At 39.4% G+C, this 27,915-nt stretch overlaps 12 protein-coding genes across 12 annotated transcripts; 3 read left to right on the forward strand and 9 right to left on the reverse strand.

Moving 5' to 3' along the window:
• Positions 1-97: 97 nt before the first annotated feature.
• GIS4 (Gis4p) lies at positions 98-1,684 on the reverse strand (the record flags this gene model as incomplete). The annotated part of the gene is made up of 1 exon (XM_451078.1): positions 98-1,684. One exon carries the CDS (start codon positions 1,682-1,684, stop codon positions 98-100), a length of 1,587 nt encoding a protein of 528 aa, XP_451078.1.
• Positions 1,685-2,570: 886 nt separating this feature from the next.
• On the reverse strand, positions 2,571-5,408 carry ARO80 (Aro80p; the record flags this gene model as incomplete). Its single annotated transcript, XM_451079.1, has 1 exon — positions 2,571-5,408. One exon carries the CDS (start codon positions 5,406-5,408, stop codon positions 2,571-2,573), a length of 2,838 nt encoding a protein of 945 aa, XP_451079.1.
• A 483-nt stretch (positions 5,409-5,891) lies between these two features.
• On the reverse strand, positions 5,892-10,286 carry HKR1 (Hkr1p; the record flags this gene model as incomplete). Its single annotated transcript, XM_451080.1, has 1 exon — positions 5,892-10,286. One exon carries the CDS (start codon positions 10,284-10,286, stop codon positions 5,892-5,894), a length of 4,395 nt encoding a protein of 1,464 aa, XP_451080.1.
• A 481-nt stretch (positions 10,287-10,767) lies between these two features.
• On the reverse strand, positions 10,768-12,705 carry RAD30 (DNA-directed DNA polymerase eta; the record flags this gene model as incomplete). The annotated part of the gene is made up of 1 exon (XM_451081.1): positions 10,768-12,705. One exon carries the CDS (start codon positions 12,703-12,705, stop codon positions 10,768-10,770), a length of 1,938 nt encoding a protein of 645 aa, XP_451081.1.
• A 280-nt stretch (positions 12,706-12,985) lies between these two features.
• KLLA0_A01870g (acyl-CoA-binding domain-containing protein) lies at positions 12,986-13,867 on the reverse strand (the record flags this gene model as incomplete). The annotated part of the gene is made up of 1 exon (XM_451082.1): positions 12,986-13,867. The coding sequence occupies one exon, from the start codon at positions 13,865-13,867 to the stop codon at positions 12,986-12,988; it is 882 nt and encodes a 293-aa protein (XP_451082.1).
• Positions 13,868-15,113: 1,246 nt separating this feature from the next.
• On the reverse strand, positions 15,114-15,611 carry RPL12B (60S ribosomal protein uL11; the record flags this gene model as incomplete). The annotated part of the gene is made up of 1 exon (XM_451084.1): positions 15,114-15,611. One exon carries the CDS (start codon positions 15,609-15,611, stop codon positions 15,114-15,116), a length of 498 nt encoding a protein of 165 aa, XP_451084.1.
• Positions 15,612-16,498: 887 nt separating this feature from the next.
• MAK10 (Mak10p) lies at positions 16,499-18,859 on the reverse strand (the record flags this gene model as incomplete). The annotated part of the gene is made up of 1 exon (XM_451085.1): positions 16,499-18,859. The coding sequence occupies one exon, from the start codon at positions 18,857-18,859 to the stop codon at positions 16,499-16,501; it is 2,361 nt and encodes a 786-aa protein (XP_451085.1).
• Positions 18,860-19,696: 837 nt separating this feature from the next.
• Positions 19,697-21,220, forward strand: AFG1 (Afg1p; the record flags this gene model as incomplete). Its single annotated transcript, XM_451086.1, has 1 exon — positions 19,697-21,220. One exon carries the CDS (start codon positions 19,697-19,699, stop codon positions 21,218-21,220), a length of 1,524 nt encoding a protein of 507 aa, XP_451086.1.
• A 119-nt stretch (positions 21,221-21,339) lies between these two features.
• Positions 21,340-23,736, reverse strand: SYF1 (mRNA splicing protein SYF1; the record flags this gene model as incomplete). Its single annotated transcript, XM_451087.1, has 1 exon — positions 21,340-23,736. The coding sequence occupies one exon, from the start codon at positions 23,734-23,736 to the stop codon at positions 21,340-21,342; it is 2,397 nt and encodes a 798-aa protein (XP_451087.1).
• A 419-nt stretch (positions 23,737-24,155) lies between these two features.
• VMA8 (H(+)-transporting V1 sector ATPase subunit D) lies at positions 24,156-24,986 on the forward strand (the record flags this gene model as incomplete). Its single annotated transcript, XM_451088.1, has 1 exon — positions 24,156-24,986. The coding sequence occupies one exon, from the start codon at positions 24,156-24,158 to the stop codon at positions 24,984-24,986; it is 831 nt and encodes a 276-aa protein (XP_451088.1).
• Positions 24,987-25,207: 221 nt separating this feature from the next.
• Positions 25,208-26,329, forward strand: KLLA0_A02013g (putative aminopeptidase; the record flags this gene model as incomplete). Its single annotated transcript, XM_451089.1, has 1 exon — positions 25,208-26,329. One exon carries the CDS (start codon positions 25,208-25,210, stop codon positions 26,327-26,329), a length of 1,122 nt encoding a protein of 373 aa, XP_451089.1.
• A 172-nt stretch (positions 26,330-26,501) lies between these two features.
• On the reverse strand, positions 26,502-27,707 carry RML2 (mitochondrial 54S ribosomal protein uL2m; the record flags this gene model as incomplete). The annotated part of the gene is made up of 1 exon (XM_451090.1): positions 26,502-27,707. The coding sequence occupies one exon, from the start codon at positions 27,705-27,707 to the stop codon at positions 26,502-26,504; it is 1,206 nt and encodes a 401-aa protein (XP_451090.1).
• Between the last annotated feature and the right edge of the window lie 208 nt (positions 27,708-27,915).

A 27,915-nucleotide genomic window follows, 5' to 3' on the forward strand; every position in this document is an offset into this window, starting at 1 on the left:
ATTTATCAAGAGTAAAGGCAGCATTGTAATTAAGTAGCCCAATAAACAAGACTCAATAATCATAATGTCATTTATTTTCTAATGAACACAGAACTACTTACATTATACTACAATTGTGGGAAGTGGACTTTTTCCGCTGTCTTGCTCTAACTTTGGCAAGATTTTTCTTGATCTTTATTGCCTCCTCATCTATATTACTATTCAGTGTCTGCAATAACACAGGCATTGGCTGAGACTTGATTCTGTTCATGAAATTCCCTCTGGAGTCCCTTGATACCGTGTTTTGCACAGTTTCCATACTTTTTTTGGTATTGGACCTATTTAAGGCCCACGCACCAATACTTTCCACCGTTCTGATGGACCTATGACCTGCTGTAGCCGCAGTTGCTGGCGAGTACAGTCCGATGACTGGTTCATCCGCAATGGAGTCATTTGAATTTCCTGTGTAACATTCAATCGAGTTATCAGAACTTAATTCACTCATTGAATCATCAACTTCATGTGGACTATACATATTTCCATTAGTCAGAGTATTATTGACTGTAATCAGATGTTGTAAAGATAGCTCCGTGTTATCGTCGACAGAATCCTTAACGTGGATCATAGAGTAAAACAGAATTTTGGGTAAAAATTTACTGAAGTCCAAAATATCGTATAACGACAACATTTGTAAATTGCCTAAATTAAAATCCGTATCGTATAAGAGCCAATCATCATTTATGTCAGCATTACTTCTATCGTTTTCGCTTTGTCTTATGCCAGTAAAGATTTGTTCTGTTTCCTTGTTGGTTATAAGAATTGACTGTAACACTAACCTAAATGTGCCGAAATTGTCAGATATAGAAATGCTAGGTGGAATCGAGATATCTTTGCTTTTCATATCGTCAGCGGATTCGACGTCATGATGATGATCATCATCATCTTCATCTTCTTCATCTTCGTCTATTGCCCTTGTCACAGTTTGGACCAAAGCTTCTCCACGGTAAGATTCCAGATCATCGCCATGTGTCACTATTGATACCTGAGACTCTGCAGGTGAGCCAATATTATTTCCTGGACTGATCCTTACAATCCGTTGAGTGGTCTTAGTGATTGGTTTTACCATGACCTCGGGATGCTTGAAATTGAGAACAATGGAATGAGATTCAGTGTCAAACGTATCACCCGTCAATATACTATAGCTGTCGCTAGAATCACTATCTCGACGGGGACTATCATCCTCCATTTCCTGCCCGCAGTTTTCCGCCGAATCGGTAGCATCCTTGCTGCTGTTCCCGCTAATGCTTACATCTTTCTTCATCTCTAAGAACCATTCATCATTGAAATTGGTCAATTTGTCCTGTATTAGATAATGGTTTTCATGTTTGTAAACAGTCCCACGAGTTAATTTATCAATGACAATATTAGTGTGGTCATCTTTCAAATGGAAATATTCGCTTAAAAACTCTTCTAATACTTTAATATCCTGGTGAATCTCATCCGGAATTGAAACCAAGAGTAATTTTTTGTTTAATGGTCCGGTCGCTTGAAACTGATCTCTGAGAAACCGTTTCAAAAGTCCATGCTTCAACTCGTTACCAGTCAATTCTTCAAACTCTCCGTTTCGTAAATTGCTCAAATACCATGACCATAACCCATTGTAATCATTTTCATAGTAATCTTTCACCTGAACACTGGTAGGCATCCTCCTTTCTTCTATTTCTGCTGTAAGCGGTATATATTTATTGATCTCACTTTTCACAAATTCCTTTAACAACACAAGTGCCAAAATAAAGAGGGGGTATGGTATTATGATGTGTTATAATTAAGAATATAGTCTTCTCAAAAATAATGCAGGGTGTGTGTGGATGTTGTCAGTACATGAATCCAAAAAAAAAGCCTGTATTGTAGCCCTAGATAATGCTTCGCTCCAGAGTATACTTTGCTCTTGCGCCTAGGATTGATGCAAACCAAATATCAAATAAATTAATTAAATAGATTGGTAACGCAGGGACCTCACTTGTAGTCAAAACCTCTGTGTTATTTCTCTCACGTTTCCTCTTTTCCGTCAGACGTGTTTTCAGCTAGCTGTAACCCCAAAGAATATCCCAGATAGCACCCGCTGAAACTTAACTGCAGGATATATATATGTATTCACACACGCAGAATAGCGATTAGAACCCCAGGTTAAACAAAAGGATCGTCTTCCTGATGGAATCATATGGTTTCGTGTTTTTATCCAAAAGTGCTGTTTTTTTTATAGTACTAACCATTTTGTTTCCGAGCCGTTTTTTTTTTTTTGGACAAACGTGTGGAAATCCTCGAATAGACCTCATCACATAGGTACCGTAGTATTGGGAAAAGAGCGAGATTATAAGCCGATTGATTTATAAGTGGAGGTTAAGGAAAATGTGTCACGAGAGCATGGGACAGAAAGAATCACACTATTAATCGGGGAGCAGCAGTAGTTCTTTGTGTTTTTTTTTCTTGCAATGAAGTTAGCGATTGTTTGTAATGGGTCTTTTGTGTATTGAGATATGGAAATGCGATAGAAGACTGTTTAGGTTTACGTACCGGTACTTAACTATTTTCTATTTTGGTGGGGTATAGAAATCATTAAACCAATTTTCGTAGGAAGAGTCGTCTACTTTGTTCACGAATTGTTTCTCTACCATTTCCGTCCATGGTCCAACGAAATCTAAACCAATTTCATTATTATCGTTAAACCAATCGACAAGTTGAGGAGGAAGATACCCTCCAGAACTGTTTGGCCCAGTATTTATGGCAGAAGCGGGGTTAGTATCTGGCGCTGGTTCTGGTACTGGCGCTGGAGGTGCACTGTTAATGCTAGCAACACCAAGAGCAGAGTCTACCGTAAAAGTGTCTGGCCGTTGTTGTTCATCATTTGTAGTTTCTTGTTGCTTGTACTCTGTACTGCCAAATCTAACATTTGTACCTTTGTTGATAAATGGCGACGAGGATACATTTGCTGTATCTGAAACTTGATAACCTCCTACTGAGAAATGCCTGGCAGAATTGTCCGCGACATTTTCACTTCGATTGCTGGTTTTGTCCAAATAATCGTTGGAAATACTACGTGGTACAGGAGGCTGCATGTTAGGCTTGCACCTATGTTTCATCTCAGTGCACAAATACATTAAAATTGTCGAGTATCTGCTGCACAAATGTAATTCGTCTGGTGCAGCTGCTCTAAGAATTATGGCTGTTCGTTGAATCGTTTGAATTATTTCGTCAGTTGGTAATACACTCATTGTCAAAATGGTGTTGGCTTCAGGATTTTGAGTGATACCGTTCCCAGTGAGAGTTAAGTAACATTTTATCATGAACACAATTGATCTCACTATCCGCATGACCCATCTCACAGGCATATATTTCAACATCTTCAGTTTGTGAACCCGTTGTGCACTATTCAAGATTTCCTTAGCTGCATTATAGGCGAGTTCAACGTATCTAGCACTTTTAGTGATCTCATTTAGTCGCAGTTTCGATGTACTTGTGTCCTGGTGATCCCATTGGAGAGCTAACGAATATATGTATAATTGACAGTAATAGTAATCGCTGATAAGAGATTCATGCTCAACTTTCTCTGTCATCTCAAAGACAAAACTTTTATTAGAACTCTTCGCTATAGAACACGCTGCGCCTCCACAAGGAACCAATAGCGATTTGTATATGTTATACCATCCTTCTATCAACGGAGATAGAACAGAAAGCATCGAGAGACGTTGGTGTCTGTCATGTGAACTTAGCTTCCCATTGTAAACATTTTCGTAACCTAGCGAAACGATTTTTAACAATTCAACTTTACCTCTTTGAATCTTTGAGAACTTTAAACGAAATTCTGGATCACTCTGAGTATTAGGGTTTTCAGTATTATAATGATATAATAGGTATTCATCGTTTAAAAACTCCCTTTCGATATCTGTTAGGCTGCCTTTCTTACTCCTTTCGCCAACTCTCTCTAAAAAACGCGCCCATCGCTCTTTGCTCTTGTCATTCTGAAGAATTCTCTCTAGGAAAAATTGTTCGTTGTCCAAATCATTATCTTCGAAACCGTTCAACCTCACTTCGGATAATGATTCCGATAACGAGCTTCTTTTGTTAAGATTCATTGCAGTGTGAGTTTCACATATGTGAGTCATTACAAATATCTTGGAGCTGAACTCGATGACGTTTAAATCTTGTGCCAATCGTACTGCGTTACCAGTTAACAACCAAGACATCCTATCACTTCTACGCATGGCAGCAAGACCAGTTAAAGAATCGCTGCCTTGTGGTTGCGAAGTTTGTGATGAAGGGCGTTTTGGTAAGTCACTAATATCAGGATAGTTAGCGTAGTCTGACCCCTTCCAATGAATAGCTCTAGGGTTCCATTCTGTAAAGATCAAAAAAGCCAAAATCGTACCAATCGAACGTGTGCTGGCTTCAGCCCACACAGTTTGAGAAACCAGCCGTTGACAGTAAATCCAGAGCCTTTCATGTAGTTCAACATGAACAGTATTATCAATCTCGTTTAATCCTAAATCATGTAAAGTGTGATAACGAGCGGATATTGTTAAAATGGTGCATAATAACAAAGGATATCTAGCTAGCTCATCAGCATCTTGCAGTTGTAGCGGTATGTAAGGTGAGAAAGGATGCATAGTAAGGAAAAAAGCATCAATCCTTTTTCTAGCTTCTGCCTCTGTGAGAAGTTGATATGGCCCAATATATTCAATATCCCCTAGTTTCATGGATGGTTTTGGTCTAACGCTACTGAGCTTCTCTATCAACGGTATCGTACCAGGTTTTTGCCCTTCTGGTTCCACGAAAGAAGTGACGTATGAGTCAGTAAGCATTTTCGGTATGGATGAGGGCTCCATAGAACCAGTTGCCTGTTTGTTTCCGTAGCTCGATACAGAAGGTTGCCTCGAAACAGCATCTGTCGGTTCGATTTCATCATATTTTGTTGCTGCATCGACCTGATCTCTCAAGTCTTCTTTCGCTACAGATCCAGCTGCTTTGGCTAGGAAATAAAACGCATTCTGTAAAGTAGGGGGGTCTGTATTGATAGAAATATCATCTTTTGTATGAGTTTGAAGCCTATCCAAATCTGTATCTAATTCTTTCTTCAAAGTCTGACCTTGTATCACGCTGGTTATCACATCGGCCATTGATTTGCCAGCACTTTCTTCTTTTAAACTAACTAAACTCTGCTTAGCAACTCTAAATCCACCACGTTTTGTCTCAGTGAACATGCATTCTCGGCTCTCTCTTTTACACCTGACACAAGGTGGCCCATGTGGGTTATCAAATGGACCTAGATCACATTTCACCTTTCTCATCTTGCAGTTCAAACAGGCCTTGTAACCTCTCTTGAAGGTTTGCTTCTTGGGAGCAGTTTGAGACTCATTTCCATTCGAAACCATGGATGCCAATAGATTTATGATAGGGTTTAACCTTCTGTACTGAGATGGCCAGAAGGTAGCTTATCATTGTAGCTCATGACAATAGAAGAGCGATACTTAAAAACTGTCATCTTGTGAACAAAGGACTCGAGTTTGGAACTTTTGTAGATTTCATACTTTATTGAATACTATAAATAACGAAAGAGAAAATCAAAGAATACAATAGGACTTATATGCCATTCGTATGATGGCAGCTTTGTGACCTGAAACGTATAGTGAATTAATTATTAATGGAGAAGCTACTTATATTGCTGGTTGTGAGGTTGAATTTTGTACATTCTTCCAACTAAGGGGCCTTTCACAGTATAAAGGACCACAAATCCTGGACTTTCCTTGGACTTCATTAAAAGAAAATTTTACCTTATTACCTCCTTGAGCAGTGATTGCTCTAGGAAAATACTTTGTTCAGTTAAATTCAACGGAATGATTCTCACAGTTAAATGTTTATTTTTTATTAGATGTTCTAGATTGGGAATTATAAGAAGGTACTGCTGAAGGATGTCTTTCCATTGTTTTCAATTGCTCCTCCGTAATACCAAGTTCTGCTGCAAACTCCTTCGATAAGTTTCTTGACGTCCGTTTGGAGCCGGTGTGTTTTTCTGGAGTTTGACTTGGGGATACCATAGAAGCACTACGGTTGAGTAATGGTGTTTCATCGTATAACCCGTTGAAATCAAACACCAAAGAAGACCTCTCTGGTCTCTTGGGCGGAACTCCGCCATAAGAATTATCACTAGGGTTTCTTCCGTTACTAGAGAGAGTGGAAGTGTGGGCACCAATATACGATCCAACATTATGCATATTGAAAGATGTTCCACTGTCTGTACTAGTCCCCTGTAAAGATGCCAATCGAGAAGCTAGACCTGTTGATGAGCCAGATCCAAAGTTTTGCAGTATGTCAGAACGAGAAAGATGACGATACATTTCTTCATCAAATTCATCGTAGTCTCCAACATTCACGTCACTTACATCGTCATCATAATCCTCAATATCAATGTCTATTTCATCATCAAGGTCAATGGAAGAAATATGGCCGGAACTGAACTCCTCTAAGCCGCTATTTGTAATAATAGGCGGATCATCGATTTCATCCTGAGTGGCGTCGTACAAATATTCATCATATGTTCCGTTATTGCCAGTTAAATCCAATATGCCGCCAGAACCATTGGAAGAAAGAAGTGTTTGTGTGACAGCAGTCGCCATCGTATCCGAATTTACATGTGCGCTGTTAGAGGTGACTGAAGGGAAGATATTAGGAATCTGATGCTGTAAATATGATCCATCGTTTGTGCCAATTGGAGAACGACTCCTAATTTCTTCTCTGTCTGAGGCGACTTGTAGAATGGTGTTTTCCAAATCGGACTCTGGCAATGCGATGTTACCATCTTCATCAACCTCCAGTTCTCCCATGTCGAAAGGTTCTGTCTCGTCAGTAAGATCATCATCTTTCTCGTTATAGTATGGAAGGATTGGTTCCACCGTTACTGTTTCAGTTTTATCGTGTATGATCTTCTCTAGCTTTTCTGGCTCACTGGTATGAACATCTTTTCCGACACCAGCAAAAAAGAAATTACCATCTTCATCAACATAATATGTTATTCCTTGGCTGATGCTGTAGACAGTATTCTCACCAGTGATTATCAAATCATCGTCTATGTATTCTGCACTATGTGAATCTTCTTCAGTAGTATCTGAGTCAGAAAATTGGGAACCACTGTAAAACATATTTCTCATAGGGCTGTCCGTACTTCCATTCATATGGTGGCTGTAGAATGTTGGTATTTCGGGCCAGTTTTTTTCCGTTAAATGCATCCGTTGGGCACAATTTGTTCTCTTGTAAAGGTTCTTCAGGAAAACCAGTATCAAACCAACGAGGCATAAAATAAAAGCAGTAAGCACGGTCACCATGCAGACAAATCTGATGACAGTATCGTGATTTGGAAAGCCAGATGTTAAACCGGCGTCTAATGATCCCCACAATGCAGCGTTGTTTGACGAATTGTCCTTTTCGGCCCCATTTCCACCGGTTCCTTCTCCAGATCCGTTTCCGTTTCCATCGCTATCACCTCCAGATCCGTTTCCACTAGAAGATCCAGAGCTACCGCTATAGGTGAGGCCAGTTAATGGAATAGCCGGGTTGATCAAACTAGCTAGATCAGCTAGATAGGAAACTGGATTAGAGTACAAGATGGAACTGGAGTCTAAAACCAATTCTTGTAAAGTATGAACAGATTCTGTAGGGAAATAGACTTCTGCAATGGAGACGATATAGCTGACATTTTGAATCACAAGAGGCACAATCGATTTTACTTGCACATCGTCGTATGTGGGTAGTGATGACGAGAGTAAATGAGTATTGATTCCTTTCTTAAAAATGTTCCAGGAACGACGATAAACGGGAGCAGCACCTGTCGTTGTTAGCTGAAAGGGGCGCACAAGCACTTTTGGCAAAAAGTTGAATATCTGCGCAGATGCTAGAGGGTTGGCAATTAGGAATGGATAATTTAAAGGTTCTTTGAACCCGACAGTGATGACAGTATAACCGTCTGGAAGGGGAACGTCTGATGCTGGGTTGATAGCCTGCGGTAGCGTTGACGTAGCTCCGAGGTCTGCTGATGTTGCTGCTGATGTTGCATGAGCAGCTGTGGGCTCTATCACAAGAGTTGTGGGTAACCAATTATTGTTGGAAGTTAATCCACTATTCACAATGGAACCATCTAGTGTGGCAGAAACTGATGTAGCCATTGGTTGTCGGGTTTCAGAGATAAATGAAGCGCTAGCGCCAGAGTTGATGGTTTGTGTTATTATCGAGGAGGATGCAAGGGAATGGTGAGTAGAGGCAGACTCCGTCGAGGAAAACACCGTAAAAACATTTGTTGACTCGGAAGCTGTGGTACCAGATGTCACTGAACTTGCTATAATTGAAGTGGTAGATCTTTCAAGTTGAATATCTGAACCGCTTGTTATATCAGTGAATGTGGTACTCTCTTGCAAAATACTTGAAGCTCCTGGCGCTTCCGATGATATCACTACCATTTCCGTTGAAGTTGAGGATGACACGTCTGTATCCTGCAATATGACGCTTGTACTAACCGGCACAATAGATGAGATTTCGCCAGATGTCGGTGAAACCATATCAGGGGACGAAGTAGAAACATCCATAATAATTGTTGATTCTGGTGTCGATTCTACAGTGGATACCAATATTAACAATGATTCGGAAGTAGTTCCTGTTTCAGATGGTAATATATTGGTTGATAATGTGGTAAAAGGATTAGTATTGACTTGTGAGGTTGTTGTGGTTGGTGTATCATTTACTTCGGAGGATGTTGCTGTTGTTGGGATAGTATCCAGTTGAGAAGTTGAAGGCGTTGTTTCGATTGTTACTGGGACAGTGTCTGCTGTTGAAAGAGTAGTTGAGTAACTTGATGTTGAGGAAACCGCAGCTTGAGCTGTATCAGTAGTTGACGAGGTTGTTGCTTCTGGAGAAGTAGTTTCCGGAGTGGTGGTAATTGGAGTGGTAACTACAGGTGTAGTGGTATCCGGCGTAGTAGTTACCGGCGTAGTAGTTACCGGTGCAGTGGTTATAGATGTAGTAGTGTCTGGAGGTGTGGTTTCTGGAGTTGTAGTTACCGGAGACGAAGTTTCTGGAAGTGTAGTATCTGGGGATATGATATCATCGGGGGTACTCGTATCGTTATCTATTGGGACGCCCACAAAGGAACTGCTGGATCCAGGTTCGGTTGATGTTTCAGTCAGGTGAGACTCTGACGGTGATGGAGACGGAGACGGTGACGGTGATGGAGACGGTGACGGTGATGGTGATGGTGATGGTGATGGTGATGGTGATGGTGATGGTGATGGTGATGGTGATGGTGATGGTGATGGTGATGGTGATGGTGATGGTGATGGAGAAGGTGTGTAGGATATAGTAGTATCAACATCTACTGTGGAAGCTACAGTTGCAGAAAGGCTGGGAACGTCTTCCGATGATGTATCTGTAAAAAATGATTCTGACTGTGAAGGTGAAGGAGAAACTGAAACCGAGTCCGACGACGAGACTGCATCCTGACTATCAAAGGATGCACCTGCAGAGGGAGCGCTTGATGTTATTTCCTCGATAGAGCTGGTTATCGGGGTAGTATCCTCGGCCTCAGACGATGTCAATACTTCTGAAGAAGTATGCTCGTCAGAAGAAGCAGACACGTCAGAAGACTGAAGAAAATCCGAGATTAGGTTTCCATTCGAGGAAGTTGTAACTATTTTCATATCACTACCTATGAATGGTGAAGATGAGGTAGTAGTATCAGGGCTTGATGTGGACGTTTCTAAATGGAACGAAAAGAACTCCAATAGCGGTGTTGTTTGCGTCCCAAAATCTTCTGAGCTCAAATCAGCAACATTGGCATACAATTCGCTGCTCGTTGACAGTTCTGTTGTTGATATCGATGAGTCTTCTATGCTTGTATCAACGTCTGTATCAGACAGATCGGTACTTGTCGGCACTTCTGTGCTTGTATCAACGTCCGTATCAGATAGATCTGTACTTGTCACTTCTGTCGTTGAATAATCATCTGGAAACGAACTAGAGGCCAATTCTAAGTCACTCTGGGTACTATTAACTGTAACGTCCCGCCTTCGTACTGCTATAATTGGTTTAGATGTAAATATAAGCTCTGCAGCCTGCGTTTGTTCGTTCGCCGCTGAAGTAGTACCGAAATGTTTAGAAATAGACGATGAGTGCCAAAACCAGCTCGGAAGTATCCGTCCTTCGCAACATATTATAAGAGCAAATAGCCACAGCAGTGGATAATGGTAGGTATTACGTCGTACGTGCATTCAAAGGTATCAATAGTAGAATCTTGATTTGACAAAACACATCCAAATGAGAATGTCGTCTATAATCTGAGAATGAAAGCTTCTCCAGATTTAATGAGGTGGTTCTTGTAAAAGAAAATGAGTTGTAGTCCAAAGTAGCTGTATAACAGCCTGGAAGCTGTTCAGAGAATATGTGTGCGTTAGCTGCTTTTAACGCTGGGTATCGCTTGCTTCCCTCTTCCTGTTGACCTTTTGAGGTTAAAAAGATCTGGCTAAAATTACAACTTACACACTTATTTAACAAACATTGGATCTCTTAATTGTCTATTTTAAGTTCGAAATCGAATGTGGAATTCAGAAAAGAAAGAAAGACGAAAAGCAAGATATTACCCGGATATGCGACTGGAACCTCGTTACTAACCACGCTCCTCATATAAATGCCACTGGTAAGACGATGATACGATTAACTATAAATATACAAGTATATGTGGGTGGAGATTTATCACTTCTTGAAGAACTTCATGATTCCTCCATCTTTTTTTTTGGGTTTTTGCACTGATGCGGCATTCTTCTTAGCTTTCTTTCCGAAGAGAAGGATTCTTTCTGCGTGCGTCAGCATTGTTGAGTTCTCTGATACTCCGTTAATCTGTTCTGATAATTGAACTGATAGATGATAATCGACGTGCTCTTGGAACAGTTTTTTGTCCTGTAGAGTTTCCCCGCACTGTTTGCAAGTTAAATTTTCAGCCATTGTAGGAGGAGAAGAAGCACTTGGTGGTTCTCCCTCGAGTGTCTCTGAAACAGACGCATCATAAGGGCCACCTTTCGAATCTGAATGTATGTCTTCACCTTCTATCTTTACGACGTTGTTATCAGTTGAAGATGATTTTGAGATTGCTCGATTACCGAACATATCAAGGACAGTTTTCCCCTTGTCTATTATATCAAAATTGGAAAGAGTCAACGAGAGTTCTCTCAAAGGGTAAACACCGGCAAGCTTGCCATGTTGCTTATCAATCTCGTTTATCAATTTTGTTGCATTGATGAATAACTCTCTGGACGTTATACTACTTGAAGCGGTAGTGATTCTTCGGGTTTGAGTATATTTCATGCCTGCTTTGCCCTTAATCATGATAACAATTGTTCTTGGCATTATTACCTTTTCATATTCTTGTTCTAAGTCATGTACACGGTAGTTTAGTTCACTGCAAAAGATTTCAAGCCATTCAATGCAGTCAATAACGCTAGCACAATCATCATTTCTCAAATTTTTCTTCGACATCATAGATTTTGGCAATGGTCGCGGTTCGACAGGCAACCTGAATTGGCCTCTTACTAATTGATAGATTTTCGCACTTATTTTGGCAACATCGGCTTCATTAATGTTGTACTCTCTAGACCTTTGTATATCTCTGCATATGATTTTCTTGAGCATGAATTTTCTGATGTCATCGCTTGAAACTGGCCATGAATCTCTAATGAACTTTATAGAATGTTCTTTGGGAAGTTCCATCAAATCAATTAATTCCTTTCCACGTATGCCACCCAATGTCCAAAAGGAATTGATTTCAAACTTCCCGCAATCAAGGAAATCATCTATACAGTTGTTCTTTACAATGGTTTGCGCATTGGGTTTCTTGTAATTAGAAGCAAGCTTGCTAAGATTCTTCGTCATTGATATACCACAAGATGTGGTATATCCCAACATATCATCAATTTGGTTTCTGATTGTGTTAGTAGAATTACTTGCTAAGCACATAAGGACATCATCCCAATCCTCAAATAAGGGCCTATTCTGTGAATTGAATACCTCTCCACTGAACTGAATGCTGAGTTTAGTTGGTAAACTGGGTAAATGGTCATTTAAATCGTACCTTCCATCCTGGAAAATACCCCTAATATCAGCAAAATCGGTATAGGAATCATCCATGAGAAGTTCATAAAATAATTTGCGTCCCAATTCTATGAAAGCTTCGTCCACACTGGCTTTCTCAACTAAATCGTATTCATCTTGAAATAATTTGATGAGTTTGCGACTTTCTCTTCTGTACGGTTCTAAGGCAACTTTATAGTTTGTTGGACTTAACTTTTTACTCTCGTCTTCTACCCATGATCCGCACCCATCATGGTACTGCCAATAGTCTTCCCCTTTACGGAAAACAGCTGTGTGTATCGGAATGATTTTATCACACTTTTTTATCGCATCAAGTATGCTCTCCATGCGGGACACATTATACTTTCGAGCTGCATAAGAAACGGCTAAAATACTAGTCCATTGTACTGCAACTACCGGATCATCCCTTGAAAAACCGCATCGTACCTGTTCTACCTGTGCAAAAAAGGCATTGACATCAATGTGTGCAATGCATGCTAATGGAGAAAGAAAGCTCTTCTCTTTGTCATTCAAATCAATCAAATCTCGCCATCTGTATTTCGACATTATGCTATACCATCAATTTCCTGAAATGCGATCTTTAGCACCCAGCTGCTTACTTTAGTTTCCATTTCACTTCGAATATCTACGTTGTACTAAGGCACTTGTTTTAATGAACCCCGTACAATTCAACAGAACAAGAGATGAGATGAGATGACTTGTTCAAAAAGAAAAAAGTAAATAGGAATAGGAACGCCGATAAAGAGTCATTACTTAAATGCATATAATTCAGTTCCTCACCACTCTAGGTGTATGGCTAGTAGGACGCGATGACTTATTTACTTAATTATTGAACTTGTAGACTGACCTTACTTATCCCTGTGAATTGGCTTAATAACTGAATTAGTTTAGATATCCATGAAGAATGACGGGAGTCTACTTTATCTAGAGCTAGATCAATAGATTTGTCGGAATATTTTACGACAAACAACATGAATAGTAGTATGAGCGATTGAGACATTATACGCTTCCCGAGGTATGTTACTATGCCTCTACTGATTGTGAGAAGCTTTGTCAGTATTCTTTTGAGGGTGATCCAAATAGCATAGAATTCTTCACTCTTATCAGATAGACCTGATCCGATCGGCGCGAGACTTATACCATTTTGGATTGAATTGGGTCGTAGGGTAGCGAGAGTCTCATATACTTCTCTTCTAATCTTCTCTGATCCGTTATCCATGTCGTTATCATTTGTTAGCATCAATACACTATTCGTTTCATCTTGATATTCAGGCCCCTCATTTCCATCAAACGTATTAGAATGGCTTATCTGCCACCACATAAACTCTAATTCTGAAAGTAGTTCTCGCGCAACGATGGTCCCCATAGCGTATGTCTTCATGGTGTGGATCAACAATTCAATGTAGGCTCTTTTAGCTTCAGTCTTCGACAATCCTTCCTTACTCTTCCATGCCTCCCATTTACGTAAGGCTAAGTTATAATCCGGTGATGTAGGATTACCGTCCGGCTTATCCAATATATGGCTGACGTCTCCTTCTGTGGACTGTTTGAACAATGCATATAGTTGAATCCTCACATTCGCTGGTGGTCTTGGTAATGAGTGATACCCTTTTTGAGAGGAAAGGGTTTGAATTGTAACAATAGCTTTCTCAAACACACGATCTACAGAGTCATCGGACATTGTACTTTCTTGTAGCGGTAACGGCATCAACGGTCTTCCAGCTTGTCCTTGTTATTTCTTATTTTACTTTAAGGTGTACAACATTGAACGGTCTGCATGGTTTTCATTTTGTTATCTTTTTCTTTAAGTCATGATGATGCTCTTTAATACAGTGGAAAGGATACATCATCAACGCTTGAAAAGTAAGAGGCGTATCGGATGGACCGCTGTCGGTGCTTTAAGATACCTGTTAGAGTATTACAGCGCTCCACAAGGTTACAATGGGAATCAACGTCCACTGCATGGAAAAAAAACTATGTGCAAAAATACTATATAACCATAAGAATCAGGGCCCACAAGTAAACGATTTTCTAATAGAAGCACCTGCTTCTCATAAGTCAATCAATCACATGAGAGAAAGAACTATATTTGTACAGTCCCATTTTGCTATCAAGTACTAAACAATAGCATGAAAACCCTTAAAAGTCACAGAAAAGTATACTTCATTTCAAATTATGATCCGACAAGTGAAACAAGAGAAATACAATGTCGAAAGAATATAATGTTTGTCAGTGAAATGGACCAATATAACCAACTCACAAAAGAGATTTCAGGTATATCTTGGTGAGTAATAGACAAAGATTTAATATTGTTTGCTATTAAATTGGATCTTAGTACGTTGGAAAATAAAAGTATCAATACCATTGAAAAAACTCGAAAGAACTATACTTCGGATATGCTGCCACAAATATCAGATGATGGATCAGCAAAACTTCTTACTAAGTGTACTAAGAAACAAGATATCTCACTTGCTCCGTTTCCACAAAATGAGAAAACCGATACCATTCTTCAATCATAGCAGAACTCCAAAATTCAATCGAGAAATAATCAATGATTCACTTTAACCAAGCTCCAGAGTGTAGACAAACGTTTTGAAGTATATGGATCAAATTTGATATGAAACGATAAACTTTGATTTTTTGGAAAATTCATGTTGTTCTGTTGTTTAGTTCCAAGATGGATGGAATAATTGTACTGTTCAAATATAGTTCCTGTGATGTGATAAAAAGTTAGTGATTGGGCCGGAACGTTCTGTTTATTAGAATAATGAAAAGTGGAATATAATTCCTGTTAATAGTAAGTACCTTGATTCATATGGATGGATGGAATGGTAGAGAGTTAAAACGAAAATAGATTAAGTTTTTGTTTATTGTAATAAAAACCCTAGACTAGAAAATACAGAAATGATGGAATGCATTTATCCTCTTTCAGACAATTGGTGATTGGATATAATTTAGTTTTCTGGAATTTCAATTTCACCAGCGTTGATAGCTTCGATGATGTCGTGTGGGTTCTTGTAGTTAACACGACAACCGACGGATTGAGCAGTACCCAAGATTTCCTTGGTGACAGAAGCCAAGTTCTTACCGAAAGACTTTTCTCTCATTTGCTTAGCAACTTCGATGATGTCTTCCAATTGCAAGTTACCACTGTGTTTGACGTTCTTGTCCTTCTTTCTGTCTCTTGGTGGTTCCTTCAAAGCGGTGATAACCAAAGAGGAAGCGGATGGAACAACAGAAGCAGTAGCTTGTCTGTTTTGGATCTTCAATTGAACAGTAACCTTGATACCCTTGAAATCCTTGGTGGCCTTGGCGATATCTTCACCAACCTTCTTTGGGGACAAACCCAATGGACCAATCTTTGGAGCCAAAGCAGCGGAAGCACCAACTTCACCACCGACAGCTCTCAAGTACAAGTACTTGACTTCATTTGGATCAAACTTTGGAGGCATTTTGTGTCTAATTCGTCTATCCTACTTGGGTATGGAGACTTCGTAAACCAAGAAGTAATATTAAAGTAAAGCTGATATAAAACAACTAATAATAATATATAATAATATATGCAATGGATAAATTAACTACCAATCTTGAATAATAATCGTTATTGTAATTGAAAAGTTCCTTTACTTTTACAGATTTACCATTGTGTTGAAACGTTGGATTATCCCCCCAGTGCTCGTCTTTGGAAAATTTCCTGTAGGCTCGAACTGGGCAGACTGCCACCTGGGGAAACGGCTAGGCAGGGGAGTTCTGTCTAGCTTCCAGGAAGGCGGGCAGTAATGGGAACCACTAGGCAGAGGCCCTGTCTGGGTTTTCCTTCCCAGTGGCATCCAAGCCCACTATCCTAGAAAGAATTGGGATGTTAGGCAAGGGGATGCAACATAGATTCCACCAAGGAATTTTCGAAATTTGACAAAAAGGACGCAAATTTCTTGGTACGAAGAACGGAACAAAAGTAAGAGAGTATGGGCCAGAAAGTTGCTCGCAGAGCTGAGATCGTTGCACATCTAATGAGGCCTGCTTGGTAGTGCTTTTGGTCTTGTCCTTTGGCTGGGATTACGCAGGGAATCGAATAATATGCCTATGTCACGTGATATCAGGATTTCTCTCAAAACTTCTCTTTCGGGAACTTTTTTAAGGGGAATGAAAATACACCCATACATATTATACAAAATATATGGAGGCACTGATGTTGCACAGTCTCATGTTTTCTTGTTTATTTTCGTCTGTGAACCCTTCACGGTCACTATCACACAGGTAAATTAGGGTTCATACAATTACCGATTCAGATGTACACTGATATTTCTATATGGCCGTTTATATACATGCAATATCACCATTATGTGGTGTGTGGTAAAGCATTTCTTGCTTTCTTAGGTGAAATTGTCAACAATGGGAAATAGTAGCAACCGTTAGGTGTGAATTTGAGTTCAACGTCGTAAGTGGCATGCAAGTCATGTGACTTCAAATCTTCCGACAATTTCGTCTTTAACACGGATGCATTGACACTCAATGCAACAGTTGAGTTAAGCATTGATTTATACCATTGTAACGCCGGTTCTTTCACGTGTTTTGTGCCGGTAGAAACTGGAGAATCATCTGTTTCTCCAGTCTCTATGGTTTGTATGATAGTAGATAGTGCACTCTTGGCAGATTCTAATTCAGTATTCATAAAGTTCAGAAGTTTGGGTATCTTGGAATGAATTGATGGTGGTTCAATGACAAAATCGTTTAATGACTTTTGGAATTGTTCAAATGTGGGGATCTCGGGTATTCCAATTGAGGAAAAGGTCTTAAATCTAAGTTTATGTATGAGTCTATCGGAACTGAATCGGGTAGACACATCATTCTTAGAATCTATTACGTTGAAAGATTTAAGTAGTGCAAATTGGAATACTTGAGCCAGGGAGAGAGACTTAAATATTGTGCATTTCATGAAAAAGAAATTGACAGTTCTCTCGTTTAGTCTTAGTTGAGGTAAAACATTATCTGTTAAATGTCTATAGCGCGCTTTAGCATTCTCTTTCTTTTCGCCGGCCTTGAGTTTCTTTATTCTCTTATTGTAATTCAAAATGTAACTGATCTTCTGCAACAGAAACTCGTGCAATCTTTTCAAGTTTGATTCCAAGTGACTCGACAAGTAATAACAGAACCAGTACTGAGTAAAGGATTCCCAAGGCTTGTAAACTTCCAAATGAAATCCTTCTAAAGTGAATTCTATCATCATAAGCAACTTTGTAGTGTAAATCCATGTTGAAACTGGCATCAATGGGATATTCCCCATGTTTGTAATGCTATCTACAATTCCCATTGATTGCCATTGGGTTTCATATTGCTCAAATTGCGCTTGAACGGAGTCCCAGTCGAGTAATAGTCTATTAAATCCTTGCCGATGCCTACATGAATTTTGTGGCATATTTTGATACCAACGAAGGAGGCAATATGAGAGTTCATTCAAGGCTTCTATCATATTATCGCGATCTGTTGTTTGCTCGCGGCTGGATATTACATCGTACAATGCTGTTCCTGCTAATGAGAACTCGTAAAGGTGCATATCCTTGAACGTGTTAAACCGAAACTTGTCTAAGATGGTGTCTTCTCTAATTAAATATGATTGCAGTAACGCACGAGCCATGACTGTCCTTTGTCTAATTCGGTTGAAAAACCAAACATATTGTCTGATTTCGAACGCTGTATTGCAATCTTTTACCGATAATGCCGCTATGATATCTCTCATGAATTCAGTATAAGAGACATATTCGTCTCCCTTAGGTTCAAAGAGATCCTTTGGTGGGAAGTTATTATCACGCCTCTTTTGAATGCCCTTGGAAAAACAACCAGGAGGGTATGAATGCTGCTTAGTAGTATAATCGTCTTGTACCAATGAAGAAATAATATCTAGTGATTTTTGCAAAGGTAGTAAGTCTGAAGAAACCGAAGACTGACATGAGGGATAATGATAATTGGGTAAGTGCAACAAATGTTTGACTAAATCAACAAGTTTTTGTAGATGCGTAGATTCTGAGTATGACTGAACTAACAGTTGCAACGAAGAGTTCAATAAATCTATTACTTCTTTTGTGTCCACGCCAGAGAGCATATCCAAACTCATAACGTTACAGTTCAAGTCTTCCTCCTCGTAAACACCACCATCTTTCAAAACTTTGGAAGTGAACTTTATGAATGAACAAACACCTATCACAAAGCTGCACAAGACTTGATCATACAAGGGGTCGCGCGTGCGTAATCCTTGGAACGATTGTAACGATGAAACCGGGTTCGAAGTGTATAATTCCATAAGAAATTCGACGTATCGACAACTTAGCACCGTAGTGGGTAGAGTTTGGTAATCATGAAGCCAATTCATCAAAGAGCGACATAATCGATCACAAACCGCAGTGACATAATCAAGCCTTTCTCCATTATTTGAGTCCCCGTATGGTACATTGCAGTCGAATTCCAACTCTTCAGGGCATAACTCAATAAGGCTTGTATCTAATTTCACGTTGCATACTTCCAATGCATAAGTCCCTTCGAACAGATTGAACGTAGCTTCTTTGACCACTGTCTCTGGTGCCAACTTCGCTGCTAGGGCCTTTAAATGATCTGTGATGTCTATAAACTGGGCTTCGTTTTTAGGATCCATTCGATGATCTAGCGTTAAATTCGCCAACTCTGCAATGTTATTCTCAACCACCATCAATAATCAGGAATGCTGGGAAACAAATTTAGTTGCCCCAAGATATCAAACCCTAAAATCTTGCAATGTCTAGTGCTACCGCAACTGTATATTCTGTTCTAATCTCTCTAATTCATGATATCGTGTGGAAGCCTTAAGCTATCTCACAAGTTAAATTAGGATTTAAACATTTAGTAGAAAAGAGGTAATAAACTCTACACAACATAAAACAAAAGTATCGGACCTAAGAAAAGTCAAGGTACTGTGAGAGCCATGCATTGTACAAACTATTCCCAGTTGCTAGAGGCACTTGCAAGTCTGGTACCCCACACTGTTTCTTAAAAACGTATGTTCGTTACGTTATTATGTACGCAAGAGCGGAGTATCTATTGGTAAATATCGACATGCATGCTAACAGTCATTCTCGAACAATTGATGATCTCTAGTTTTCACCAACCAAAGCAAACAAAGCTGTCAGTCATAGCTTTACAAGTCGAATTCAGGGTATTCAGATAGCGACAGGGAGGGGTGGGGAGGAAGACCTTTAATAGATAGAGATCAGCAGCATGTTTCTACTGTAGAATAAGAACCCGAAATCGGAGAAAAAAAATTAAAGCGGCCTCAGAGTGGGGGACATTGAGAAACTATCACTTCAAACCGATGCCCCACTAACAAGTATTTAAGTAAAGGCCATGGTGAATGTTAGATATTCACTTCTTAGCAATTGGAAACGTTTTGTATTAGAGCTGCACTTCCGAATTACTATTTGTCCATAAATAATACACTAGTTACTCTATCGTTAATTAAGGTAGATACAATCTATTGCAATTGGGAAAAGGTCATGTACAAGGACAAGCGATGCTGATATTTTCACAGGGTTGTAAGAAGGTTCTTGTCAGTAGAGTTGGCAGCGGTCTTGTTGAAAGACCAGGGTATACCTTTGGACTTTTCCAACAAGTATTGGCACAGCGGTGGGTTTCTCAATCTGCGGATGTTACGGAAACACCGTTGTCGAAATATGACGAGTTGGTAAAGCTCGGAAAATTAAGAGATGATCCGTATCAGCGGAGTATCATCAAATCCTTAGGTCATTTGCACGACTCTTTGGTTTCGTACAATCCGGAACCAGTACAACCACCAAGCGTGCTAGATCAAGTCGGCTGGAAAACAGGGTTTCTTGGGAAATTATTTGCAAGGAAAGAGAAGTATTCGACGGAGGGTGTTCCTAAGGGTATATATTTATACGGTGATGTAGGATGTGGAAAGACGATGTTGATGGAGTTGTTCTATTTGACAGTTCCTCCAGCTTTGTCAAAGAAACGTATACATTTCCATCAGTTCATGCAGTATGTGCATAAAAGATCTCATGACATTATATCCGAACAAAATTTCGATGCTTTGGGTGAAGCTAAGGGAAGAGATATCGACCCAATCCCATTTCTAGCGGCAGAGATTGCAAACACTTCTAGAGTGCTTTGTTTCGACGAGTTTCAAGTGACGGACGTGGCAGATGCCATGATTTTACGGAGGTTAATTACTACATTGCTTTCCAAAGAGTACGGTGTTGTACTCTTTGCAACGAGTAACAGAAAGCCAGATGATCTTTACATCAATGGTGTTCAAAGAGAATCGTTTGTTCCATGTATTGAACTGATAAAGGAAAGAACCGAAGTGGTATTGTTGGATTCTCCTACCGATTATCGTAAGATTCCAAGACCAATTTCATCTGTTTATTACTATCCAAGTCATAATTTATCCTATTTTTCAAAAGAGTGTGAATTGGCGAGGAAATTACACGTACAGCAATGGTATAGTTATTTTGCCCAACTGCATCGTCCCAGTAAGTCAGAAAATGGCCATGACATTGTATATAACTATCCATTGACTATCTGGGGTAGACAATTACTCGTTCCTAAATGTACACCTGGGAGAGTAGCACAATTCACCTTTAAACAATTATGTGGAGAACCTTTGGCTGCTGGTGACTATTTAACTTTGGCTAACTCATTCAAGTCCTTTGTTGTCACAGATTTGCCATACTTAACCATATACGTACGTGACGAAGTTAGACGGTTCATTACATTCTTGGATGCAGTTTACGATAACGGTGGTAAATTAGCTACCACTGGTGCAGATGACTTCACCTCACTATTCGTGGAACCAGAAGATATTGTCAACGACTATGAGCTTAAACCAGCAGATCAAATGAAACATGAAGATGAACCTGAAGTAGAGGATGAATTGGTCAGTAAACACGGATTTTCTAAGGATATTGCCAAAAAAGCACAGATTTTCGCATTAGATGAAGAACGGTTTGCATTTGCAAGAGCCCTAAGTAGATTATCCCACATGAGTTCAACTGATTGGGTCGAAAAACAGTAAGATACTAGTGTTTTTGTATGTTACACGTCATCAAAGAAAGACAATACGACATCTTCCAAAACAAAACATAAGAGATTGATCGATATGCCATTATCAACTTTAATCAATATATATCCATTTTATAGACCTAAATCAATTTCAGCCGTATTTGAGTATCCTTTATCTTCTGCGCTTGGTGGTCCGCTTCCACTAATTTTCGCAGTTGACGCCCTAAATTCGATGCTATCTGCATGTCTGGATACTTCCTCTGTATTTACTTTCATTGTGTCCTCTAGGAACCTACGTGCTTTTAGCATGTTCTTGAACGAGTCTTTTGTACCGTGCATAGTTTCGAAATTCCTCCAGAAATCCCAAAGTTCTTCATTCTGTGCGGGCTTCAGTAATTTGCTCCCGTAGTCTAACAATGCTCTACAACGAGCAACCTCATTACGCGATTCTTCTAAGATAGCAAATGGAAGTAGAAACTTGATTGCTTTAGAATTGGGCAATGTTTCTATACATTCTTCATATAGTTTTCTGGTGTGATTGACGTCCAATTGTTTTTCACTTCTATTGATGCATTCTTCCCATAAAGTACATTTACTTTCAAGATCCGAAATATTCTTGGCTCCTTTGTGCAAAATCTCGACACTTCTCTCGTGGAAACCAAGGTTTAACTCAAAGTCGCTGTACTTTTCAAAGAACGAAACACATGCCACTCCTGAAGCTGCAAGCTTAATAGCAGATTCAAAAATATCTCTTTTTTGCTCTTTAGTGATATCAGCTTTGAGTGCCACATCCAGATATATATCCCAAATAGACTTCGATACGCTTGGAGGAAAAATCTCAACACTCCTTTCGAAAACAGCCAAAGCTTCTGCTTGATGGCCAGAAGATTCATTTAATAACGCATAATTAATAAACATGGCTGGTGTTGCTGCCTTGATGAGTATTGCTGTTTCATACGCATTTACAGCTGTACCATAGTTTCCTTTGACCTCCAATAAGTCAAGGTACATTGCCCATAAGCGTTTAGATGAGAAAATTGCTGCTTGTGCTGGCGATTCTCCTTTCTCAAATTTTTGTAGGAGTAATTCATGATTATCTGGTATTTCTAATACAACGGACAAAACTTTTATGGCATCGTCAATGCTTCTTTTTAGTCTGTATTCACACCAATATAACCAAACATTTTCAAGATCTACTAAAAATTTGAAAGGGACGTTAGTGGCTTTGTCCAGCAAGACCTCGGATTTTTCAATATCCTCTTCAAAAAGTCTGCAATATTGACACCATAATTCTCCTAATAGCCCTGGAGTAGTCTGAAGTCTATAGTCCACGGTAAGAACAGCATCTGCATAAACTTTAGCTTTATCAGAGATGGTATCAAAAAGCTTCACTCGTTCTAGCCACAATTTGATGTTGTTGGGTTCTCGCCTCAATTCTAAGTCGTTTAATCTAATAGTGTGGTTTTTTATTAATGAGGTTAGAGTGTCGGCATGTAGTCTTATATTTGCGAACAGCCGTTGCTTTTCTGAATTATCGTCTTTCATCTTTTGAATTAATTCTTGGGTCAATAGCTCCTCCATACGAATCCAAAAATCATATAATACAGAAAATTCGATAATGTCTTTAGTTTCGCTTATAACTTTCTCTAAGTACAGCTCAGCTTCCGTTATTTTTCCTTGACGTATCAGGTTAAATATCAAATATGTCTTAAGTTCACCCTTCTTGAAAGGGAATAATTCGATACATTGGTCCACTACCGCAGCAACCCCTGCTGAATTATCCACAAGAATCATTGAAGTGATGTAACTAACGTAAAGTTCAAATAAACTTGTCTGAGATGGCTTTAAATTAGGTGATAGATGTTTTTCAAATACTCGAACGATCGTGCTCCAATCATGAGTCTTAAAAATGTAGATCAATAAAGGCTCTATGTCGTCACAAATAAGTGAATATCTCTGTAGGATTGAGGAAGACCAGAGGTCTGTATCAAAATTCGTCGAATGCTCTCCGTGAACAAAATAGTAGATGGAATCCTCTAAAGAAAGTTCATACCTCTTGTTGTCTATTAACAATTCATTGATAATGAAATCGATGACAACACGCCATATTGCTTCATGGTACTCCCACGACATTGATCGTAGCGCTTTTCCAAGCAGTTCTCTAATCCTCTTCAAATCCTTAAACTGTATTACCCATTCCATATACATAATCCATGCATCCCCAACTTTGCCACATGATGTTAAGCACTGTTCGAATAGTAACGATATCTTATTGTATTCATCTTTGTGCCTGAAAATATCACAATCGTTCAATAATTCTATCCTCCATTTCAAGAACTCTTTCCATAGATGCCAGTCGTCCTTGATCTCCTTCAAACAACGTTCGTATAGCCAATCTAAATTCAACTCATCGCCTGCTGATCTTTTAGTTGCCAAATATCTCGACCATGATACAGCATTGTCTCTTTCTCTAACAACACCATACTCAAACGGAATATCTTCCTCCTTGACAAATTTATCTATTTCCATCGAAACATATGTCTCTCGCAGTACCTGGTGGAAAAACAGTGCACTAACTTTACCTTAGATGGAGCTTTAATTGTAACTCATCTCATTAAACGTTTTGACATATCACCGTAAATGAAATAATATCTAAATTTCGAAATTAACCAATTTTCAAAATATCTGAAATATAAGACATTCAATCATTTGACGAAAGAAAGGTAGAAAAGGGGGGCATATATCAGCTGGGGCAGAACGTTGCAATTAGGCTGGCACTGACAAGTATCCAACCTGGAACACATTTACTTGTAATCGTTTGCTTTTTCTTTGAAAAGAACTGTTTTTCTACTGTACCAATCAGGTGAGTTTGGTACTAAGCGTACTGATAACATATTACAGCAAGGAAGGAACGACTTCACTCCTAGCATCTTGAATTTTATCGAAAAATGTCTAGTAATAGGGAACAGGTTTTCCCCACTCGTATGACCTTGGGTCTTATGAAGACTAAGTTAAAGGGTGCTAATCAGGGTTATTCTTTGTTGAAGAGAAAGTCTGAAGCATTAACGAAGAGATTCCGTGATATCACTAAAAGAATAGATGATTCAAAGCAGAAGATGGGCAGAGTGATGCAAACAGCTGCGTTCTCTTTGGCGGAGGTCACATATGCTACAGGTGAAAATATAGGGTACCAAGTTCAAGAGAATGTTGCCAATGCAAGATTCAAAGTTAGGGCCACGCAAGAAAACGTGAGTGGTGTGTACTTGCCTCAATTTGAATCATTCATCGACTCCAACATCAACGACTTCAAAATGACAGGTCTAGGTCGTGGTGGTCAACAAGTTCAGCGTGCTAAGGAAATTTACTCAAGGGCTGTTGAAACACTAGTTGAATTGGCTTCGTTACAAACGGCTTTCATTATCTTGGACGAAGTTATCAAAGTTACCAACCGTAGAGTGAATGCCATTGAACATGTGATCATTCCAAGAACGGAAAACACCATTGCTTATATCAACTCCGAGCTAGACGAATTGGATAGAGAAGAGTTTTATAGATTGAAGAAAGTGCAAGAAAAGAAACAGATTCAAACTGCTCAGTTGGATGCTGAAATGAAGCAGAAGAAATTAGATGAAGCAAATGCTGAGTCTGAAGGTAAACCAGATTCTCAAGAAGCGACCAAAACTGGCGTAGAAGCTGCCGACACACAAGAACAAGAAGAACAATCTGGCCCACAAGTAGAAGCTCTGATTACCGAACAAGAGGAAGATGTCATCTTTTGATCTTTGGTTTCTCCCTTTCTCCATTATTGTATATCAATGAATATCATTTTCCATAATATGTACACTAAACTTCTAAACAACGTTAGTTCTACTTAGATGTCAAAAAAACCCTTTTTCCCTTCAGAAACAAGTGGATAAATACTGTATTAAAAGGGACAGTACAAGCATCTACCGGTGTATACTTTGCTTCAACTCCGTAGCAAATATCAGATTGGCTAGTTATGAAGTTTGGGTGGTTCTTGTTGGCAGCTTCTGTGGCAGCTTTGCCATTTGATAGTTTACATGTTCTTGAGATCGAGGAAGGTAAGACTATTATGGTACGAGAGACCGAGAAATGGTCTCTCAAGAGGAAAGGAGTGCAATTCATGGATATTACCAATTTTCCCAAATTACTTAAGTCCAAAGATGAAAAGGCTGTTGTGCCAGTGTACCGTTATCCGAAGGAAACTCAATGCGACGAAATTGTAAATTCGTTGTCCAAGGGAGTTGATAAGGTTTCAATGCATGATAATTTGGCAAAATTCACAAGTTTCTACACTCGCTATTACAAATCTGACACGGGGTACGAATCTGCTGTTTGGCTCTCCGAGAAATTATCTAACATCACTAGTCCATTGAACAATGACGTTGTCATTGAACATGTTCAGCATAAAGGTTGGAAGCAATTCTCCATCATCGTATCGATTAAAGGAGCACAAACTCCCGAGAACATTGTCGTAATGGGATCGCATCAGGACTCTATGAACCTTTTATTGCCATCGATACTTGCTGCGCCAGGAGCTGATGACGATGGATCTGGTACCGTAACCAATCTAGAGGCATTGAGATTATACGTTGAACATCTCTCTACAACAGGTTACAGACCCAATAACACCATTGAGTTCCATTTCTATAGTGCAGAAGAAGGTGGTTTACTAGGTTCTTTGGATGTCTTCACCAGGTATGCAGAGGAGAACAAAAAAGTCGTCGCAATGTTGCAACAAGATATGACCGGATATGTTGAAGATCCAGAAAATGAGCATGTTGGTGTCATTACTGATTATACCACGCCAGGTCTAACTGAATTTATTAAGTTGATTATAAGAAGATTCTTGGATATTCCTTACGTGGAAACGGAATGTGGATATGCATGTAGTGATCACGGAAGTGCAACGAAGAATGGATTCCCCGCTTCCTTTGTCATTGAAAGTGAGTTCAACAAATCTAACAAATACATTCACAGTACGATGGACACTTTAGACAGACTTTCATTTGATCACATGGCCCAGCATGTAAGGTTAGTCGTTGGTTCCTTATTCGAACTTGGGAACTGGGAATTTAAGCTGGAAGAAGAGACCAAATGATGCTCTGGATGTAGTAATCTAAACTTTGTTTAAAATAGAGTTGGTAACTGAACAGATGTTATGTTATTTCTTTAAATTAACTAGTTCTACGATATTTACAGGATGGAAGTCATTGAAATAAGTTTACAAAAACTGATGATATTTAAGATAGGATCAGTTGTGGGGAAGCTTATCATTGTCTAGCCTTTCTACCAGCCTTACCTCTTGGTCTATCTTTAACCTTCATTTTGTTTTGATGCTTACCCCTTCTTGTCTTGTAACCCTTGGCCAATTGACCCCATGGAGACATGGACAACTTTTTGGACTTAGATTTACCTCTACCACCACCGTGAGGATGGTCACATTTGTTCATTGCCACACCTCTGACAGTTGGTCTTATACCCAACCATCTAGATCTACCAGCTTTACCTAGAGAACGGTTTTGATGGTCAATATTTGAGACAACACCCATGGTAGCTGCAGCTTCCAATGATACGTAACGGTGCTCACCACTTTGTAGACGGACAACAGCTTTATTCTTTTCTGGGATCTTGGATAAGATACGTGCGTAAGAACCAGCAGCACGACAGAACTTACCTGGACCTGTAGGAGTGATACCAATATTATGAACGATGGATCCGATTGGGATCATAGAGATTGGTAGACAGTTACCTCTTTGAGCTGTTCTAACAGATAAGATGGCAGGATCGATCTTCCCACCCATTTCTTTCAAAAATGATGGTGGAATACCTTTTCTGTATGATTCGATGGTATCCCCAGCTCTTAGCCCATCACATGCTAAAATGTAGCTTAGGGCACCAGTATCGTTATGTTTTATCAATGCAATATGTGCACTTCTACCAGGATCGTATTCGATTCTTTCCACAGTTTGCATACCAGATTCGAAACGACTGAAATCGACTGTTCTCAATCTTCTTTTATGACCACCACCACGATGTCTCACCGTGATCTTACCACTATGGTTTCTACCACCATTTCCTCTCTTGGCAAGAGTCAAAGATTTAACAGGTCTTCCCTTATGCAAATATGGATAAATTGGCGCACGGTACCATCTCAAACCTGGAGAAACCGGTTTCAATTTCTTCATTTGTGTAACTTCCTTAGCCAACTTTCTTCTTCTTCTTAACAATTCGTCTTGCTTCTCTAGTGCTACCACATCTGTGTTATTAGGAACGATTTTCAACATATGGACATTGACATCGTCAACTGAAGATTGTTCTTCATTCCCGGTTGGAGTGATGCTGGCCATAGATCTGATTCCACCAAGTGAAGTATTGTTCAAAGACATTATCATCGAAACATTCCACGGAACTTGAACTCTTGAGGAGACGCCGCTGGCAAGCGGCGTCAGGCATCTCAAGTTGAATTGCTTGAACATGATATTATATCCAGAGCACCTAACGAGATTCTTAGGGTAAACCGTCTAATACCAATATCTCCGCTTTGCTACTGCCCTTCACAGAAATAATAAAATAACTCTGATCTTAATAAGATTTGTTATAGATATATCCACCCTTATATATATCAATATCCATAGTTTAAAATGTTTAAGTCATTGCAATTACATTGTTCATTTTTGTTAATAT

This window comes from Kluyveromyces lactis (genome assembly GCF_000002515.2).
Source record: "Kluyveromyces lactis strain NRRL Y-1140 chromosome A complete sequence".
Taxonomy (NCBI): domain Eukaryota; kingdom Fungi; phylum Ascomycota; class Saccharomycetes; order Saccharomycetales; family Saccharomycetaceae; genus Kluyveromyces; species Kluyveromyces lactis.